This window comes from Hyperoodon ampullatus (genome assembly GCF_949752795.1).
Source record: "Hyperoodon ampullatus genome assembly, chromosome: 1".
Taxonomy (NCBI): domain Eukaryota; kingdom Metazoa; phylum Chordata; class Mammalia; order Artiodactyla; family Ziphiidae; genus Hyperoodon; species Hyperoodon ampullatus.
Genome location: NC_136914.1, coordinates 191,273,864 through 191,294,098, shown reverse-complemented (window position 1 = coordinate 191,294,098; position 20,235 = coordinate 191,273,864). Strand labels below are relative to the sequence as shown.

The 20,235-nt window shown below is 35.2% G+C and overlaps 1 protein-coding gene across 2 annotated transcripts in view; it reads right to left on the bottom strand.

Moving 5' to 3' along the window:
- The window catches only part of PTEN (phosphatase and tensin homolog), a gene marked incomplete at its 5' end in the record, with an annotated part of 88,366 nt that overhangs the window by 13,334 nt on the left and 54,797 nt on the right, over positions 1–20,235 (bottom strand). For both annotated transcript variants that reach the window (XM_079697321.1, XM_079697322.1), the window contains 2 exons: positions 14,868–15,106; positions 16,945–16,988. In XM_079697321.1, coding sequence (XP_079553447.1) covers positions 14,868–15,106; positions 16,945–16,988 — 283 coding nt within the window. The remainder of the gene's footprint in view (positions 1–14,867; positions 15,107–16,944; positions 16,989–20,235) is intronic.

Here is a 20,235-nt window from a genome sequence, read left to right as displayed (position 1 = left end):
GTGGTTGAGAGTCCGCCTGCCGATGCAGGGGACACGGGTTCGTGCCCCGGTCTGGGAAGATCCCACATGCTGCGGAGCGGCTGGGCCCGTGAGCCACGGCCGCTGAGCCTGCGCCTCCGGAGCCTGTGCTCCGCAACGGGAGAGGCCACAACAGTGAGAGGCCCGCATACAGCAAAAAAAAACCAAAAAAACTCTGGAGATAAAAACTTTTCTTTCCCCAATGAAAAGTAGAAAGTACATTTACGTGAATTTAAAGAAAAGTATGTTGAATGGCAGGTATATAGGTATTTGTTTCAGTATTCTTGGTTGTTTTTTAAAGGTCAGCATGATTTTATTACAATTTTAAAAATACATAGAATGCCAAATAATGGATAAAAGCCATTTCAAATCAGGATTAATGATCTAAGATTTTGGCTATAGTACAAAAATCATATAATCAGAAAACTGAGATTTGAATGTTGACAGTCAAAACACAAACTTTGTTTCTGCAGGAAAATGAAGACAATACCATCTTCACAGGATTCTCATGAGGATTAAACACTAAACGCAATTAGACAAAAGCATGCTAAAACTACAGAATGTTACAGAAATCTGAATCAGCAGTTTTAGAAATTCTACCTACATTTAAGATATAATTTTGGAATTGCTGGATTTTTAGTTCTACATATCTTCTTAAAGAAATGGCAATAAAACAGTGTTGCTTTGAATAGCTGCTACAAACACTAATGCTAAAAATTATCATTAAAGTTTAAAAAGTGTTTAAACTTATTTTTTATACATTATTTAATGCCATTTCAGCAAAAAAACTTATTCATATTTATCAAGATAAAATATAGAACTGCAAAGCAGGTTGGGGGAAACAGGAGACAGAAGATGGGTGGGTGGGAATCTTTTTTGAACCATGTGTATTTATAATCTAGTCTAAAAATTAAAATTAAATAAGATTTAAAAAATTAAATCAATGGAAGTCTACTAGATGACCAAGCTGTCAAGTTATTTATTGGGGTTTAGTGGAATGATAGATGATATTTTTTCTCTTTATCTCCATTCTTAGGGTAAGTTTGCATGAAATAATTAAAAGGTTTTCAAGGCTTTAATTTTACTCAAGTAGCAAGTGACTGGTAGCGTATCTATAATGCAAGTGTTTATACACCCAGTTAATCCTTAACAGAAAGGCAAATGTGTAGAGAAACAGTGTTATGAATCTGTTAGTTCTCACCAGCGGATGAATAAGTAATGTGTAAATACAAGATGAATCAAAATTATTGACACAATTCAAAGAAAAATGGTGAAAAACATAATGGTAAATTTATTATTTTACTATCAAATTATGCATAATTAGTTTTCTGTACCTTAACTTTGCAATCCTTACCTACCTGTTAGCTTACCGGCATCTCAAATTCAATGTGTCCAAATTAACAGAAATTAAAAAGTTGGGGAGAAATCAAAAGCTTTACAGACAAGCAAAAGCTGAAAGAATTCAGCACCACCAAGCCAGTTTTACAGTTTTATATTAGATCTTGGTATCTGGTAATGAATAAACTCGTTTTGTTTTCCTTAAAAAAAAAAAAAAAGGGGGCTTCCCTGGTGGCGCAGTGGTTGAGAGTCCGCCTGCCGATGCAGGGGACACGAGTTCGTGCCCCGGTCCGGGAAGATCCCACATGCCGCGGAGCGGCTGGGCCCGTGAGCCATGGCCGCTGAGCCTGTGCGTCCGGAGCCTGTGCTCCGCAAGGGGAGAGGCCACAACAGTGAGAGGCCCGCGTAACAAAAAAAAAAAAAAAAAAAAAAAAGTTTGGAAGGCCCAAATGTGTATGGACCATAGCCCTTAATGTGTCGTCCTCACTCTGTTCTCATCTCTTAACAGCCATCATGCACACTTACTAAAATTTAATTAACAATACAATGTATTGTACAGAATACACTGTAATCTAGGATTCGAAATAAAATGAGTAAAACTTCCACACTAAGTTGACAATGTGATTTGTAACACTTCAAATATCATATTTCCTGAATGCATACACTGAAAAAAATGATTCATGTGCATGTTTTACGTACAGCATCTTGAATGTTAAGATGAAATTTAAAGATGTATCTTTTTAAAAATCTGAGAAATGAACTTTTTACTGATCTTCAAAAATTCTACATATCTGAAAAGAGGGCTGACCTTTAAAGCTCTTGAAGATTAAAAATTACTACATTTTCAAATTTTCCATTTTTTCATTTAAATTAAGACTAATAAAAATCAATTCTATTCTTGAATCAAGAATTTTTAAGCTAAACTGGTCTATAACTATATCCCAAAAATATAGTTCTACTCTCTACCACTAATTATTCTCCTTTTCCTACTCTAACTGTGAAGAAAAATACTTATATTCTTAACTTTTTTCCTCAAGTAAAACTTTCAAAACATTCTAATTTTAGATAAACTTAGCATTCTTCAGATTGACTTAGCATCATATTCCTGGCCATCATCTCAAAAGGCAGCCACTGCTTCTTCAATTCCCTTATATTCACAGACCAGGAGGATATTTGGTGTTCCTCCCACTATTCCTTCCAATCCACTTTTCCACTGTCTTTACCAGTCTCATCTATTCCAAATCTGTATCATTCAATAACTCTTTCTTCTGTTACGCACTTATTCACTTATTAACACTTGACTATAATGATTTCAGCATTTTAAAACCTCTCTTTCTGTCCTGTCCCAAATATCATCCTCAAAGAACTAAGTTCCCATTTTACTGGGAACCCTGAGGTCACCCGATGTGAGCACCCTCAAAATTATTTTCTCTTGTCTTAAAATCTTTTTAGTCCTGATATTTTCTAACAGTGTCTCTTCATGTTCACATTGGTTCCATTTTTGCAAGTGTTCTATTAATTATCTCCTCTCTGGCTTCTGCCTTTATTCTCTCCACCTGTCTCCTCCTAATGAAAAAGCTCAGGTAATGCTTATCCTTTATCCAAAACAAGCAAACAATTCTGAGACCAAAGACCCACACTCTCCCCAAAATCTTGTATCTCTTTCAAACTATCATCTTCTCTCTCTTATATAAACTCTTGAGAAGCCTCTACTCCTTACCTCTTGGAAATCTGTTATTATGAGGCTGATTTCTTCATGGTCACTAGTTCTTAATGGTCATTAATGGTCATTTCCTACTGTTTTCTTATTATCATTGTGGCCCATTTTTTAGCTGCCACTTTGAAAACTCCCTGTTCCTTCCATAGGATACACTCCCTAAAGGTTTTCTCCTGGGGTTTCCCTGGCGATCCAGTGGTTAAGACTCCCCGCTTCCAATGCAAGGGGCGAGGGTTCAATCCCTGGTTGGGGAACTAAGATCCCACATGTGGTGTGGTGTGGCCAAAAACAATAAAATTTAAAAAATAAATAAAATAAAATAAAATAAAATAATAAAATAAAATAAAAATAAAATATTTTTTAAAATAAAGGTTTTCTCCTATCCTTATCAGCTATCTCTTCTCTTTTTGTCCCTAAATGCAGGTATATCTCAAAAAATTGATCTTAGCTATTCCCTCTTTATGTCAATCCTATCTACTCCACTGGTTTAATTATGTCTTACACATTAACTCCAAAACCTGTGTCTCTCAATATGACTTTGTTCCTAACTCCCAGTCCAGAATTTCCTACACTTGGACATTTCTAGCTGGAAATCTCAGAAGCACTTAAAACACAACATATCCCAGAACTGAAGCTTTCACATTCTTGCACGGACCAACTTCCGTTATTTGTCGTTATACTCAACTCACTGTCTTCTCCAGCATCTGAGCTGAAAATCTATTCTAATACCATCACCATCGTTGAGTGAAGGAAACAATCTGAGAGACAGCAGTGATATACACAGGGTTATAGTAAAGAGAAGTGAGGGAACCCCAGCACTATGGCAATGGTCCAGGCAGCAGAGTCGAGGCAGAGATTGGTATATCAGTCAGCATATCAACTACCTGGCATACACACACACACACACACACACACACACACACGCACGTGTGTCTGTGCGTGCAGACACACACACACACACTCCATGCAAAATGGAAGGCAAACCAGAGGTTAAGCTTGTTTAGAATGCTCATATTTGATTCTTTCACGTCTATTCAGATGTCGAAATCCAGATTTTTTTCTTTTTAAAAAATTTTTTTATTTTATATTGGACTACAGTTGATTTACAATGTTGTGTTAGTTTCAGGTATATAGCAAAGAGATTCAGTCAAAACCCAGATTTTGACTTTAAAATGCTTCTCAAAATACCAGTTCTGGTTTTCTGTGGCCTTTCTATTCAGTTGCCTCCTGCAATTTTGCAATAGCCAACTGATTATCAGACTTTCATTTATCTATTCTCCAATTCATTTTTTATGCTGCTTTTGGATTAATTTTACAAAAATATAAGATTAATCACATTACCAAATAATTCAAAATGTTAAATGACTTCCTAGTGTCTACTCAAATAACAACAAATTTATCAAACACTATAATTCTTTAACAACATGAAAATATAGCCTAACCTCTTTTTCCACTCTTATCCCTCACAACTCCCTTCCATGTACTCTTAACTTTTCGCCAAACCATTTAATTTCCCCCATATTATACTTTCTGGTTTTAAAAATGTTATATTTATCATATTGAGGTAGAAGGGCTATGCAAGCAGTCATATGGGGAGTTTTACATACTTTCTAACACCTGGACCAATTTAAATAACATAATTATTTGATGCTTCAAGGTCTGATAGCAGCCATCTGAAATGCAATTCACATCAGGTACTTCTTGAGGGCTCCTATACATTTTCACTCTTGGATGGTCTATTCAGATTTTGGATTTCATCTTGAAGCATTTATTGTCCATTTTCCATTGAAATTTTCAAATTAATTAGCATATACCTGAATATAATTTTTAATGTCACTTCCACACTGTAGTTTTATCTCTTTTCTCAAACTTCCAACATCTGATTTTTTGTTTTCCCTCTCTTTTCTTTTTCCTTTGATTGGCTTTAAAAGAGATATATTGATTTTATTGGCTTTTTTTTTTTTTTTTTTTTTTTGTGGTACGCAGGCCTCTCACTGCTGTGGCCTCTCCCATTGCGGAGCACAGGCTCCGGATACGCAGGCCCAGCAGCCATGGCTCACGGGCCCAGCCGCTCCGCGGCATGTGGGATCTTCCCGGACCGGGGCACGAACCCGTGTCCCCTGCATCGGCAGGCAGACTCTCAACCACTGTGCCACCAGGGAAGCCATATTGGCATTTTTATACAGTGTTTGGATTTATTAGTTCAAATGGCTTACTGTTTGCTAATTCATAAATTTATATTTTCATCTTTATTAATCCATCTATTTGTTATTATCTTAATAATACCTAATATAAATTTCTATTTCTTCATTGTCCAAAAGTTATTTAAGTAAGTGCCTTTAAATTTCCAAATGGTTGATTTAGTGTGATGAAACTTTTTAACAAAATCTCTCATTCTATTGAATTGTAACCAAGGGATGAGGTTTATATATTTCTACTTGGAGGTGAGATTTTATGGTTGGCCTAAAGAATTATTAATATTGAAAACTGTTTTGTGAATAACAAAAAAAAGAAATACATTTTATGGGCTTGTATTATATTATTCAAGCCACCTATATATCTTCTTATTTTGTAACTTCCTGATCTTAAAGTACATTTAAAAAGATTCCTACTAGCATTGTTATCAATTTTTCTTAATTTCTTCCAGTTTTTGCTTAATATATTGTGATGTTATGTTTAGCATTAAGAAGTCCATAACTGCTAAGTCTTCATTGTAGAGTGCACCCTGTGTTAAAGTGACATTCCTGATCCAGTTTTACACATTTTGCTCTGCATCAATACTCTCAAATCATCTTCAAGATGAATTCACAATCTAGATTCCTCAGTTTAAAAAGTAATTTTCTACCTCAGTAAACTTTTCACTGGCACTTCTAAACTCAGAAATAATGTAGATGTTTTACAATGATAGTATTTGCTTGAAGCTTGGAAATCCATGTTTCAGAGTGATCACAGTAAGATTATTACAGGAAAGTAATTCAACAAAGGAAGAAATGTGGCTCTTAGGAATGCCAGTTCCTACAATGACAACATATAACAGTAGTTATTGTATATTAAGTGGCATGCCAGACATTTTACATATATCCCTAAAACTACCACCGCTTTACAAGATAGATCTCCTCTATTTTAAGGATAAGAAAACAGTCCTAGTGCACATAATCAATCACCTTGTTCAAAAACAAGATTTGAACCTAAATATGAGTCTGATTCTAATTTTTTTTACTCCTACGTCCTGGGTTTTACTAATAGCACGCATACCAACTATGTAATCTGAAAGATTCACAACCTCTCTGAGCTCTTATTTTTCCCATCTACAAAAAAATCTCCAAAATTACAGTGCTTCAGTTCTATGAAACAAATTATAAGTAGTGTACTAAATAGTGGTACATGAACCACAGGATTCTTGAGAATAATATGAAGCAGAAAACTGATATTTTTATTATCCTTTCCCCCTTTGGGATGCCATCTCTCTCCCTGTGGTTTGGGGGAGGGGGAGGAGGGCCCTATTCTTCAGCTTCAGATATATGGCCCAAGCCTCTGGTCAGAATGTTTGGTTCAGGGATGGGTACATGCCCTAATCCAGGTAAACCAGAACCTAAACTAGAAATTTTTGCTCAAATTGTAGCTCTCTTGCCATCGCAGTTGCTAAAGTAGACAGCATGTAAACCTGGAGCTACTACCTTGCCATTACTTGCAGAGAGTCTGCCTAAAAATAAAGTATATAAAGACAAAAAAAGAGAGTAGAGAGAGAGATTTCTGACATCTGTTAAGCATCTAGATTCAGGCCAGAGCTTTTAGGGTTATATAAGCCAATAAATGTCTCCTTATGTTTCAGCTATTTTGAGTTGGGTTTCTGTGACTTGAAACTGAAAGAGTTATAATACATTATAACACAGTCACTTTTTTTTTTTTCCTTTTTAAGTTTCTATTTCTACTTTGGGGATCAAAATAATAAAGAAAAATAATTTGGACAGGAGAACATAGAACAGTAGAAAGGATACTGGATTTGAGGTTAGGAGATATGGTTTTGAGTTGTTACACAGAGAGATTAAATGACCTAGGACAAAATGATCTTTGCAGATCTGTTTTATCATTTATACTAAAATGGGTCTGAAATAATTGCTAAGGTCCTTCAAGGTATAAAACTCTTAAAATTTTATGAATATACAGATTGGATAACAGGCTTAAATACCATGTATTAGTGAAACACAGTTTAGCCCAGGAGAATTAATGTGTTAGAAAAAATAAGAATTTTTTTTTAAGCCAAAAAAGAGGATAATTATAGCTTACGTTTTTTTTTTGTTTTTTTTTTTTTAATATGCACTTCCATGTTTATGGTAGTTCACAATAGCCAAGATACGGAAACAACCTAAGTGTCCATCAACAGATGAATGGATAAAAATGTATATATACATACAATGGAATACTACTCAGCCTTGAGAAAAAAGGAAATTCTGCCATTTTCGACAAGACCAATGGACCTTGAGGACGTCATGCTAAGTGACATATGTCAGACAGAGAAAGACAAATACTGTACAATATCCCTTATATATGGAATCTAAAAAAACAAAACAAAACCAAAAACTGAACTGGAAAACAGTAGAGTGATGGTTACCAAACTCTGGGGGTGGGTGAGGGGATGGGAGAGATGATGTTTAGGGGTACATACTTACAACTAGTAGATAAATAACTTCTGGAGATCTAATATAAAGTACAGGGATTACAGACAACAAAACTACATTATAAACATTAAAAACTTGCCAAAGACAAGATCTTATGTGTTCCCACCACTAGAAGAAATGATACTTCTGTGGCACAACAGAGGTTAAGGCTACAATGGTAATCATACTGCGATACAAAGGTATCAAATAAATATGTTACACATCTTTAAATTACACACTGTTTTATGTCAATTATATCTCAATAATTAATCAAGGAATAAATTAAAAAATAAAAATGAAGGCTTAAACGGTTTTAAGCCCTATAGTAAAAATGTATCCATTCATAAGTGTGTCCGTATCTCCTTAGATACAATTTTAGACAACAACATTCTTAGTATCCTAATTTCTTTTAAGTTTTTTTTTTATTATTATTATTTTTTTGCGGTACGCGGGCCTCTCACTGCTGTGGCCTCTCCCGCTGCGGAGCACAGGCTCCGGACGTGCAGGCTCAGCGGCCATGGCTCACGGACCCAGCGGCTCCGCGGCATGTGGGATCCTCCCGGACCGGGGCACAAACCCGTGTCCCCTGCATCGGCAGGCGGACTCTCAACCACTGCGCCACCAGGGAAGCCCCTCTTTTAAGTTTTAAATGCTTTACAATTGAAGGCTTCACATAAGACAAAGTTTTGTAACAAATAAATATTTGCAGAGCTGTTCTCAAGTGTCCAGCTATCCTGGCGTGGCACAGCAGAGAGTGCATATGTACTAATTCAAGTGTGTACCTCTCAAACACTGCTCCTCCCCTGCCACCCAATAACAACAAAAAACAACCAATAAATTGTCACGAGTTTGTCAGGAATACCAGAAAGATAAATACATTTCTTTTCCTGTTACATCTACTTTGTTTGTTCTTCCTTACTTTGTTTTAAATGAAAAGAAAATGAGAAAACTTCATTAGGTTACCATATAGGGAAATTTCGTAAACAGACTAGAAAAAAATAACCTGATTATATATTAGAGCATAAATTCATTCCTCAGAGACACTAGAAAATTTCCTCTTCTTGGGATCACTTAGAATAAAGCTAATATTTATTATTTCTAGAAGATAGAAGTCTTTATTAAAGATAAGCTAATGAACTCACATAGAGAGATCATAATACACAAGAACTTTAATAACTGCTTCGAAAACAAACCCCCCCAAAAAAAAGAAAATCAAAGCCTCAAAATTTTTTCCTGAGAGTTTAATCAAAGAAAGTAAGTATTAATGCTTACTTTACCTGCTACCATTCTAGAAGCAGGAAGACAAGAGAGAGAGAGGAGAGATTCTGGGTAAGTTTATCATGTAATAGAAATTTCTCTCTCTAAATTCAGAAATTCTGGGAATCTTTCCAAAATATACACTTACCCCTACTGGTAGGATGTTTTAATTCTTTATTCATAGTCTGTAATAAATATTGTGAGTTATCTACTTTAATTCTGAAACATAAGTACAAATACAGACAGTGTAAGGCAAAGATTAGATAGGAAGCAACGCTAGGAGCTTTATTGGGGTGGGAACCATCGACAGTTCATTTTAGAGTAATTTGCCACGTGCTCATAAAGCAAAAGATCAAATATGCAAAGAAATGATTCCTAGAGAAGTATAACATAATTGCCTTCTTGTAAATTATTGAATAAGAAAGTCTTCCCTCAAGTAGTTACACCACTCTCAGAAAACTTTTTTTTTTTTTAAATAAGAGGCATCAGTTGTACTTTGACCTCCCTGCAACATTCAAATCCTGAAGTATTATTTGGGTATTTTACTAACACAGCTGCACATCTTATGGTCAGTTGGCACCCATCACTCTGCCATCTAATTTGTACCAAGTCTGCTGAGAAAAATGTCAAGACTCTACCAGGTTAATTTGAGGACAGTCTCTGCAAAGTCTATAAATCTTCACCAAAAACATGACAACTGGCTCCTCTTTCTTCAAAACAAGAGGGAGGAGGGGAAGGGGGGGTGGGGGGAGAAGAGAAGGAGGAAGAGAAAGAGGGTGGGGGAGAGAAAGAGGAAGGGGGAGGAGGAGGAGGAGGAGGAGAAGAAACATTCTGCTCCTATAAAAATGTCACCAGAACACAATTTTCTTCAGCTTCTTAGTGTTTCTCCTTAGTTAAAATTAAGGCTACAAGCAAAAGAACATTAAAGACATTTCTAATAAAATTAATCCTACACAAACTGAAAAACTGATAAAATTACGTATCTCCCATAATAGTGGTTCACAATTACAAAAATGCAAATCTACAGACACAACCTAAAATACTGGTAAGAGAATAAATCTAACAGATGTTTCAAGAATAAAACTACTTTGGATAATCAATTATATTTATTATCAGATAACTTATTTCTCTGGAAGAATTCCACAGCTGTATAACAACAGCTTTACCATGCTCAGCTAAGTTTTCTTATGATGTTATATGCATTAAAGGTTAAAAAAAATATATATATATATATATATTTTTTGCGGTATGCGGGCCTCTCACTGTTGTGGCCTCTCCTGCTGCGGAGCACAGGCTCCGGACGCACAGGCTCAGCGGCCATGGCTCACGGGCCCAGCCGCTCCACGGCACGCAGGATCCCCCTGGACCCGGGCACGAACCCGTCCTGTCCCCTGCATCGGCAGGCGGACTCCCAACCACTATGCCACCAGGGAAGCCCTAAAAATATATTATTATATATATTATTATTTCACTAGCACTCTTACCATTAGGTAAACGTGATTTATCTGAAAATCCATAAGACAAATTCCAAAGATTTAAAGGAAGCCTGCAGCATTATATTTTTAACACCAACAAACTCAAGCTATCCTTATTCTACTTAATCAGGGATCGTTACTGCTCCAGAATCTGTTTTTAAACATGAAGTGAGGAGCCTTGTCAAAAGAGGCCAATTTCATCATCATTATGTGACCTTTCAGGAGAGCTTGACTCTGTGCAGAGATTAATTCTGAAGAGCTTCAAAACTCTTTTACAATTCCAGGATTTATGGACTTGATATTGTAGAAAGAAGTTCACCAGTGTGTCAGGGGATTCAAATTTTACTCTGAATACCGTCATTAATTGTTTGGATAATCCTGTTCAAAGCACTTCATCTTTCTGGGCCTCAGTTTTATCATCTATAAAATAAGAAATACTCCTGCAAAAAAAACACAAAAAAAACCCTCATAATCTTATGACTTTTATCTACTCTGTCTAGCTTTCTAATGCTGTTTCAACCTATAATGGAAACAACACCGTTTAGTAAAATACAGCTTTGTCAACAGCATCTGCCCATAAATGTCTTTTTGCCTTTTAAAATATACACAAGGATAAAGGTAGGAGCACATTAGGATACTCCTTTAGAGCCTGTGAATAATTCATCCAAAAAATAGTCTAGGTATATTAATTAATCATGAGCTAATAAAATAAGCACAGCAGATCTTAATGATTTACTTTGACTTCAAGATGCTAAAGTGATCAATTCTGGCCAAATTACATAACTCTGAGTTTTAATATCATGTAATAGCTAAACATAATTTTACTGAGTACATCCTTAGTAGTACATACAGAACTCCATTTTCTATTAACCCATCACCTTTCACTTGGGTGAGATTCTAACCTATGAGAGGACAGAGAATATGCTATGCCTGGAACAGTTCTGCTGATGATGTAGCTACTATTATATTCTACCACATGACACTACAGGCTTTGCATTTTATTTTCATAAATACTTCTCTTGCTATCTTTTCACTCTGGCCCCCGTTTCACAACAATATCCCATGGGGTTTGTCATTTCATCAAATCTCGTCTCTTCTCCTCTACAGAGAAACAGAACTGACAATTGTACTACCAGATTGTGATGACTAAAATATCTTGCCACTGAAAATTAAAATATGGCCTCATTTTTCATTATGTAGACATCTCTTGAATTTAACAGAGAAAATAAAATACAATAAAGTTTAAGTATCCTTGGGTTTTATTTTTTCCTTGAACACGATGGGACGGAATATCCCAAGTGCTTCTTATATGGCTAGTTCTCACTATCAGAAGCATTCAGCCAACTATCCTGAAGAAGCACCCACATCAGACAGAGTATATATTCACGTGTGCGGGGGTGGGTGGGTATAAGAGACTAAGAGGGAGGGAAGTGTGGTGGGGGTGGGAGGTGTGTGTAAGAACACGTGAGAGCACAGCTTAGTTACAAAGGCTGGACCATTACAAATACCTTATTTGCCCCCCAACTCAAAATCCTTGATTAAAGTTACCTACAAGGATACTGTAATGCCAAACAAACAAAAAAGTCACAGAGTGAACATGGTGAAGGCAAATATCTCAGAAATGGTCAAACATACTTGTAGTTTGCAATAGAAAAGTAAGACTGTTGTAGTATCTCTATCAAACAGTTTTATCCATTCCAAAAAAAGACATTTTTTTCGAAAACTATGAAGCAGGTCATGAAAGGACTGGAGATACCACTTCTCTTCAGCATATGAAGTCTCAGTTTAGCAAGCTACTAGTTTTCATCAAATACATGCATGGTGACACAAACAATAATTCCTATTTTGGAGTCGTTTTTGGAAACTTCAGCAGACAGTAACATTTTCAAAACGGTGAAGTTTCTCTGCCCAAAAAAAGTCCCCTGAAGAAATCTCAGTATTCTGTAGACAGACAGTACACCTTAATGCCTGGCAAAACATCTGGTTTTGCTGCTTTGGTAAAGACAGAAGTTCTACACGTCACTGTGACTTCATGCTTTGTTCACCAGTATGCACTGGTGTGTAAGACTCTACCACGAATCCTGAGAGAAAGCTTAGCTATTGTTGTAAAAGTATTCTACGACTTCATGAGAGCCAAGTCTTGAATCACAGACTGTGCAAGAGGATTTGTCACGAAAAAATCTACTGTTGTGAGAGTTGCCAAATTCAGGAAAGCCAAGACTTTCAATCAAGGACTTAAGAGGTTTCGTCAAGAAGTGGGAGCAACTATGCAATTCTTTGCTACACATAAGTTCACTTGCCTTAGGAAGACAAATTCTATAGCTAGAATTTTACCTGCATAAAATACAAACTCATTAACACAGTTTAACTCTTCAATATTAAAACTAAAATGTGGAGTCATAATTTTTTCCTTCAAACACAGTATTATGCCAGAATCTTGCCAAAAAATGATCTCAATAACTAGAAGGCAAAGAAAATGATGCAACATGAATTTATCTGAAGAGTCTTATAAGAATTCTTATTTCTTGACACAAGCCTACTTTCACCTGGCAAAAAAAAATCTACAGAGTTCATTTGCTCTTTCATTCTTTCATGAGATAGGGAAACAAAGTCAAAACTAATTAGATATCAAAAACGACATAAAAGTTACCAAGTTAAAGACAATGGCATAGTTTCAATGTGTTATTTAAAAGCTAAATAATAGTAGCCCTTTCATGAAAATTTACTACTGAGCAGAACTAAAGCTTAATTTTGGTTAATTTGTACCACTTGGATTTATTCAGCAGTCTCAAGTAATGGCCACTGCCTGGCATAAAAAAAGAAAACGAGACATTATTCTTATAAAGTATTTTTTACATTCTTTGTTAAAAAAAATAATTTTCAGTGCAATTAAATATTATAAGCAAAATTTTATGTTCATGTACATGATGCACATTTTTTGTGGGAGAACAGTTATAGTTTTCATCATATTTTTAAAAGGTATATAACATAAACAGTTTAAGAGCCCCTAACTTAAAGCTAGTTCTGGCTCCATATTACACAACTTTTCTGTTTTTATTTTAAATCCTTTTTACCTGATTTCTTTTTGATTACCAAAATGTCTGCTGCTCATCAACCCTGTTTTAAATTTCTACCACTGCTCCTGTGACTGTATTTTAATTTGACCCATCTCTCTAGGTTTTCTTCTCATTCAGTCTCTTTTCCCTGTGTTGCCCTATATTTATTCACTTAAGTACAGAAAAATTTACCTTCTATATTTTTAATCAGTAAAAGCAATTGTTTCCCTCTAAGTGAAGAAAGGATGAACCAGAAAAAAAGCTCAGTCCTCTGGTCTGGAATTCATTCTAATGCTATCATCCCAAGGTGCACACAGTATACAGAAATATATGGCAAGTTATTATAATCAACATTCACCAAAATCATGCATTAACAGTAAGATCCAATTTTGTAAACTATCACCAATAAACAGTGCTTTGGCATTAACAACGACAAGTAAAATAAGAAATGAGGAAGGAGTAAAGGAACCAGGAATCAATGCCATTAGCCAGCTGAAAATGATGGCTATGATCGCTTATGTTTCTGTTTTGAAGTTAAATTAAAAAGAACTTAGCTTAAACTGTAAGAGAACCTCCCTCATTGTGAAAATTATTAAAACTAGAATAAATTTTTCATATAAAATTAGGATGTCTTCCTCAATAGAGCTCTCTAAATGAGTTTTTCCATCTATCTGAAGTAGTTTGGTTTTTTTTCTTTCTTGGAGACAGAAATGTACAAAGTCCATTTGTAAGAAATGTAAACATGTTTTGCCATACTTACTATCCAAAGAAATAAATCCCTTGAAAATCACTGTAAAGAATTCTCCCAAGAGTTCATTTTTTGCTGTCAAATGTACTACACAAATTAAATTTGTCAATGATTTTCAGCATAGTCTTTAGTCTTCTGAATAAGAGAAGAACCTTTGACTAATTTTAATTATAACTACATTTATGAATATTCAAATCAAAGAATAATCTCTATGTGTTTTAAAAGTAAAGATCACACTTTACTAGGTAATAGCATCCAAATTATTACCCAAAGACATTTTAATTTCAAGCAAGCTTCAGGAATATCAAGCTTACTTTTGATCAATGTGCTGCTTTTTAAATGCTTTGTAAAGATTTCATGATACCAAATATGCAATCCAGTTAATGGGTAAGATTTGCTAGCATGACATGAAAATGCTAGACTGAACAGAAAAATTCAATGAATCTGTCATTTGCTCATATGAAAGTTAAGGTAGTATACTGATTTAAATGTTTAGAGGAAAGAAAATAAGGGTTAACAACTATCTTTTTAAAAGTTTATTTTCCAATAAATTCTCAGATCTAGGAAGAAGAAAGAAAAAAAACATCAAATATAACTTACCTTTTTGTCTCTGGTCCTTACTTCCCCATAGAAATCTAGGGCCTCTTGTGCCTTTAAAAATTTGCCCCGATGTAACAAATATGCACAAATCATTACACCAGTTCGTCCCTTTCCAGCTTTACAGTGAATTGCTGCTACATGATTGTCATCTTCACTTAGCCATTGGTCAAGATCTTCACAAAAGGGTTTGATAAGTTCTAGCTGTGGTGGATTATGGTCTTCGAAAGGATACTGTGCAACTGTGGTAAAAAGATAACCTCAAATAAGAAAAAAATCTCTCCTGAATTGCTTATTAAATGTATGTTAACTTTAGAAATGTTGCATATAAACTTAACAGAGTTCTTAAAGAAAAACTGAACTCCAGAGAAAAATAATTTATTGTCTCATAATTCTCTAATTTTTGAATAGGAAATAGTCTCTCAACTCAAATTTATCCATTAGACAGGGAAACCAGGTATTATTTTCCTCACTTTATGAAGGAGGAAACTTTGCAATAGAGTAGCAAAGAAGTATCAGAGGTCATAACATATCAGAGGTGGAGGTAAACTCAAAATTAAATGTCACAGGAGCCTCTTATCAGGGCTCTCAATACATTTTCTAACAAAAGGAATTGTAACACTTATAATATTGCATAATCACAAAACATATATTCCAAAGAAAGTACAGATCACTAACAAATCAACAATGGAAAAGACTGCATTTTACACTTCATATAATACAAACGTCAAACATGTTATTTTAAAGATGGTCTTGCAAATGTTAGTGTTGTATACACATGGCTTTAAAGACATTTACAAAAGAAATTGAGAAAAAAAAAAAACCCAAGCTATAAAATGTATACAGTTGTAGTAAAGTTTATCAAGCGAAGTTTCAGATCTTTTCACATGAGTTATAAGAACTCAAAACTTCTCTGTTCCCTATAGTTAGAGTTGAGGTTTTTAAAAAAATTTTTCTAGAAATAGGACTTTAAATAAATCACTACTAAATTTTATCTTATTGGTTCCACTCTATTAAGATTCTTAAAAATGCCGACTAACATTCAATATACTTATCTTCTGTGTTATCTAAATATGTGAAAAGTATGTTTTTTATATCTTCAACCAGGTCATTCATAATGGGGTACAAGATACACTCAATTAAGCCTTTGGTGTGACAGAACAGCTCTTCAAGTAGACAATGACTACCATTACAGGGAATCAGCAGGACAGCTTTTACTTAGTCTTCTGCCCAGCTGTACCATCATTCCATCTTCATTTCCCCAGTGGCATACAAAAACATCCAGAAAAACCTGTTAAATGCCTATTTAAAGCTAGATAAACCTCGAGTAAAACACTCTTTGACCAGTAAGCAGTAGCCTAAATCCACTAAAAATGAAACATTCTTAGTAAATCTATCCTGGCTCTCACAGCCATTAGCACTTCTGAATTCTCAAACCAACTGTTTGAAAGTCCATTCTAAATATTTAGGAGGGATCAATGGCAAATATATCAATCTGTCAAGGCACCCACTTTCTCTTTTTGACTATCACGGCAGCATCTTGCCAAGCTTCTCAACTCTCCAGGTCTCTCATGGTTCAAAGGGTTCCACAAATACAAATGAAAGTTTCTGTGGGCTCTGAGATAGAATTTACTACACCTGGAGAAGAACACATTTAAATCAACTCCTGCTCTCATCTATCAGGCTCCTCTTATCCATATTTCATTATACCCTTTTCCACCACTCATGTTCCTAGATAGGAGTTAAGTTGTTCTTCTTTCTCCCTGTAATCTCTTACTGTTACACCAAATGCCTCCAACTGTAGGAATAACCCTCTCTTTATTCTACTGTTAGTCTAGGAATTTCTCCTAATTCTAGGTCTATTCTACAATTTAGTCTTCCTAGTACTACTGGCAGGTTTATATGATACTTGTTTCCAAAAACACAATAGCAAAATTAAATTTATTTTTCAAATTTTCTAAGACCATCTTTAAGATAAATATATCACTTAATAATTGAGATTATTCATTATTGGTATGACAGTAAGATTTAGACTGTTGGCTTCAAGTTATCAAACATAATACAGTGTATTTATGCCTACCTCTGCAGTTAAATTTGGCGGTATCATAATGTCTTTCAGCACATCTAAAAGAAAAGTTTAAATGTGATATAAAATTATCTTTTGCACTTGAGAAAAAAAAGTATATTAGTAACAAGCATTTTCTGAACCTTTATAAGGTACCAAGCATTATGTTAAATGTCTTACATTAACTATTGCTTTTAATCCTAAGGCTCCTGTGAAGTAGGTACTGTTATTATCCACGTTTTACAATTAAGGAAATCAAGGCTGAAAATGTAAAGTATACGCAATCAGAGCTTATATGTCTGCTTACAACACTTCTAGTGCCACTAATACACAACACTGCAAACTCAGCTGCATCTGCACCTTCACATGCCCTTTGGGAAAATTATATATGCTAATGGTCTTTAGTTTTGATTTCACAAGATACGTGTAAACAACTAACTAGCTTCAATTTTACCTTTGCCTTGTAATTGAGCATAGACAGTTTTCTCAAACTATTACTACAAAAGATGTATGTTAAAAACAGTAACATTATAAGGGCAAAGGAAAAGTAAAGAAAAACGGAATGATGCTAATCTACTCAGACACAACACTTACTAAATCTTTTAACCAGATCTTTCTCTCTTTAGAGAAGCCAAAGGTCATCTTTTTCAATAATCTCTCAGGTTATAAGTTTTAATTAAAGTCTGAGAGTAATGAAAGGCTAGTAAGTAAAATCAATATAGAATAGAAAAAAGTAATGTTGACTTAGCATTAAGGAAATGCTAAAAGTTGTCTTTTTAATAGTAGTCACATGTTTGTTATCATGCACTGGCTGACTCATGATTAATAGGCCATGTTTATAAACATTAATAGGCTCAGAAAGGGATTCCATACATTAGCTTGTGGTCAGCAGCATTCTGGTACCTCCAACTACTAACCAAACCAGATATTTTAAAAATTATTTAAAATAAAAACAGCATTTTAAAACAAATAAAGGTCCATAGCCTCTGAATCCACCATTCCAAAATCCCCAAATTTTGAAGCATCTGAAACTTTCTCTTAACTGTATGGCAACCTCAATTGCAGCAGAACTTGATCTGAGTTTATGAGAATGTCTACTCCTTAATTAACAGGAATACACTTACAGCAAAGAGTGAAACATTTTATTCTAGGTACTGTTCCAAATCCCACTGGGGTGTTATGCAATACAAAATATATGCTTCCACGTTACCCTTCTAAAAACTGAAAAATTCTGAATGCTGAAACACAACTAGCCCAAAGAATTTCACATAAGTGGTTATGGACCTGTGCTTTACATTCAGAAATTCTGAAATATCTGTAGAGTTCATCTATTTTAAACAATTTTTAAACTGAAATCCACATGAAGGTTGGGAATTCCCTGGTGCTCTCACTGCCGAGGACCTGGGTTCAATCCCTGGTCAGAGAACTAAGGTCCTACAAGCCAGGTGGTGCGGCAAAAAAAAAAATCCGCATGAAGATTGAACTAATTATAAGCAAACTGCAATCCACTAATTTCTAACTGGTCAGACCTGAAACAAATCAGCTTCTCATAATATTGCTGAAAACAAAGCTTTTCCATTTTAGCATACTATAATTTAGTATATTGAGTTTTGCTAGAAAGAAAATTTATTTAACAATGACATATGCATATATACGTATCCTTGCTAAATAATTTCATACTCGCTTTTATTTAAAAAAAAAATGACAAGCAGGAAGAAGAGACCTGACCAAAAAAATAGTAACATTTTACACTTTCTTTGGTACAAGTTAAAGAGAAGTATGGTCAATAGAGAAGAATCCTTAATGGAATATTTTATAAGGAATCATGTAAAATAGGGCTAACGAGGTGAGGGGAAAGGTATATACCAGGAAACAATTCTAAGAAACTGGTCTCATGAGAGCCCAACAAAAAATAAACATTTTGAGTTTCATACAGCTTCAGTTATCTAAAATTCCTGTACTTTTTTAGCAGCTCAAAATGTTTGGCTTGATAAACACTGCTGATAACTGCCACCATACACTGATTCTCAAATATTATTAAGAGAAAAAAATGGAGGGAAAGTGAAAACAATGAGCTACTAAATGTCTATTAGATGTGCATACCTTACAAAGTTTCCATGTTTTTAAATTCATCCTCACAATCATATAATAGTTAATACTGTCTCCATTTTATATATGAGAAAGCTAAAATTTAGAAGAGCATTACAAAACTGGCCCTAAACCACGATATGTAAATGGAAGAGCCCAGCACCTCGGATTACAAAAGTCAAACTTTTTTCAGTATTGTTCCATACTCCACGCATAATGAAAAATATAAAAGTTTAAAAAACGAAACAATAACAAATTTTAGTCAAAGTCAGCATTCCAACAAGAGCATTATTTGGCATAAAAGAACCAACAAACAGTGATAATGAAAACATGAAAAAACTGTGAAAATATCTACAGGTGTGGATAGGGAGGGAGTATGTGAAAACATATACTGGGCCTGGTAGTGATGAACGTGATCTGGGGAGTGGTTGGTCGGGTAAGAAAGAAAGAAGACTCTCTTAATTAAAACCTTCTCTGATGGGGCTTCCCTGGTGATGCAGTGGTTAAGAACCCGTCTGCTAATGCAGGGGACACAGGTTCGATCCCTGGTCCAGGAAGATTCCACATGCTGCGGAGCAGCTAAGCCCAGGCGCCACAACTACTGAGCCTGTGCTCTGGAACCCACGAGCCACAACTACTGAGCCCGCAACTGCTGAAGCCACAACTACTGTGTGCCTCAACTGCTGAAGCCCTCATGCCTGGAGACTGTGCTTTGCAGCAGGAGAGGCCACGGCAATGAGAGGCCCGCACACCGCAACGAAGAGTAGCTCCCGCTCGCCGCAACTAGAGAAAGCCCACGCACAGCAACGAAGACCCAACGCAGCCAAAAATAAACAAATAAGTAAATTTTAAAAAATTAAAAAAAACAAAACACAAACTTTCTCTGATAACTGCACACACACAGAGTCCCTTGTAAATTTATGGTATATTAGTGATAAGTCTTTCAACAAACCAAAATTAAAGATACATGAATGGTGAATGGGATCTGACTAAGACAAGTGTATTTATACTTCCTTATAACTAGAACTCAAAAGATATCTTTTTTTAAATCATCACCTCATATTGGCTTATATAAGACAAGAGAAATAAAGATGCACTGAAAGAGAGCTTTTACGAAGTAGTAGACAGAAAGTGAAGAAAGGGGTAAGATTAATAGGAAATGCTTCCAGAGAAATGAGACTCGTCATAGAATCAGCTAGGCATGTAGGTCTCTTGTTT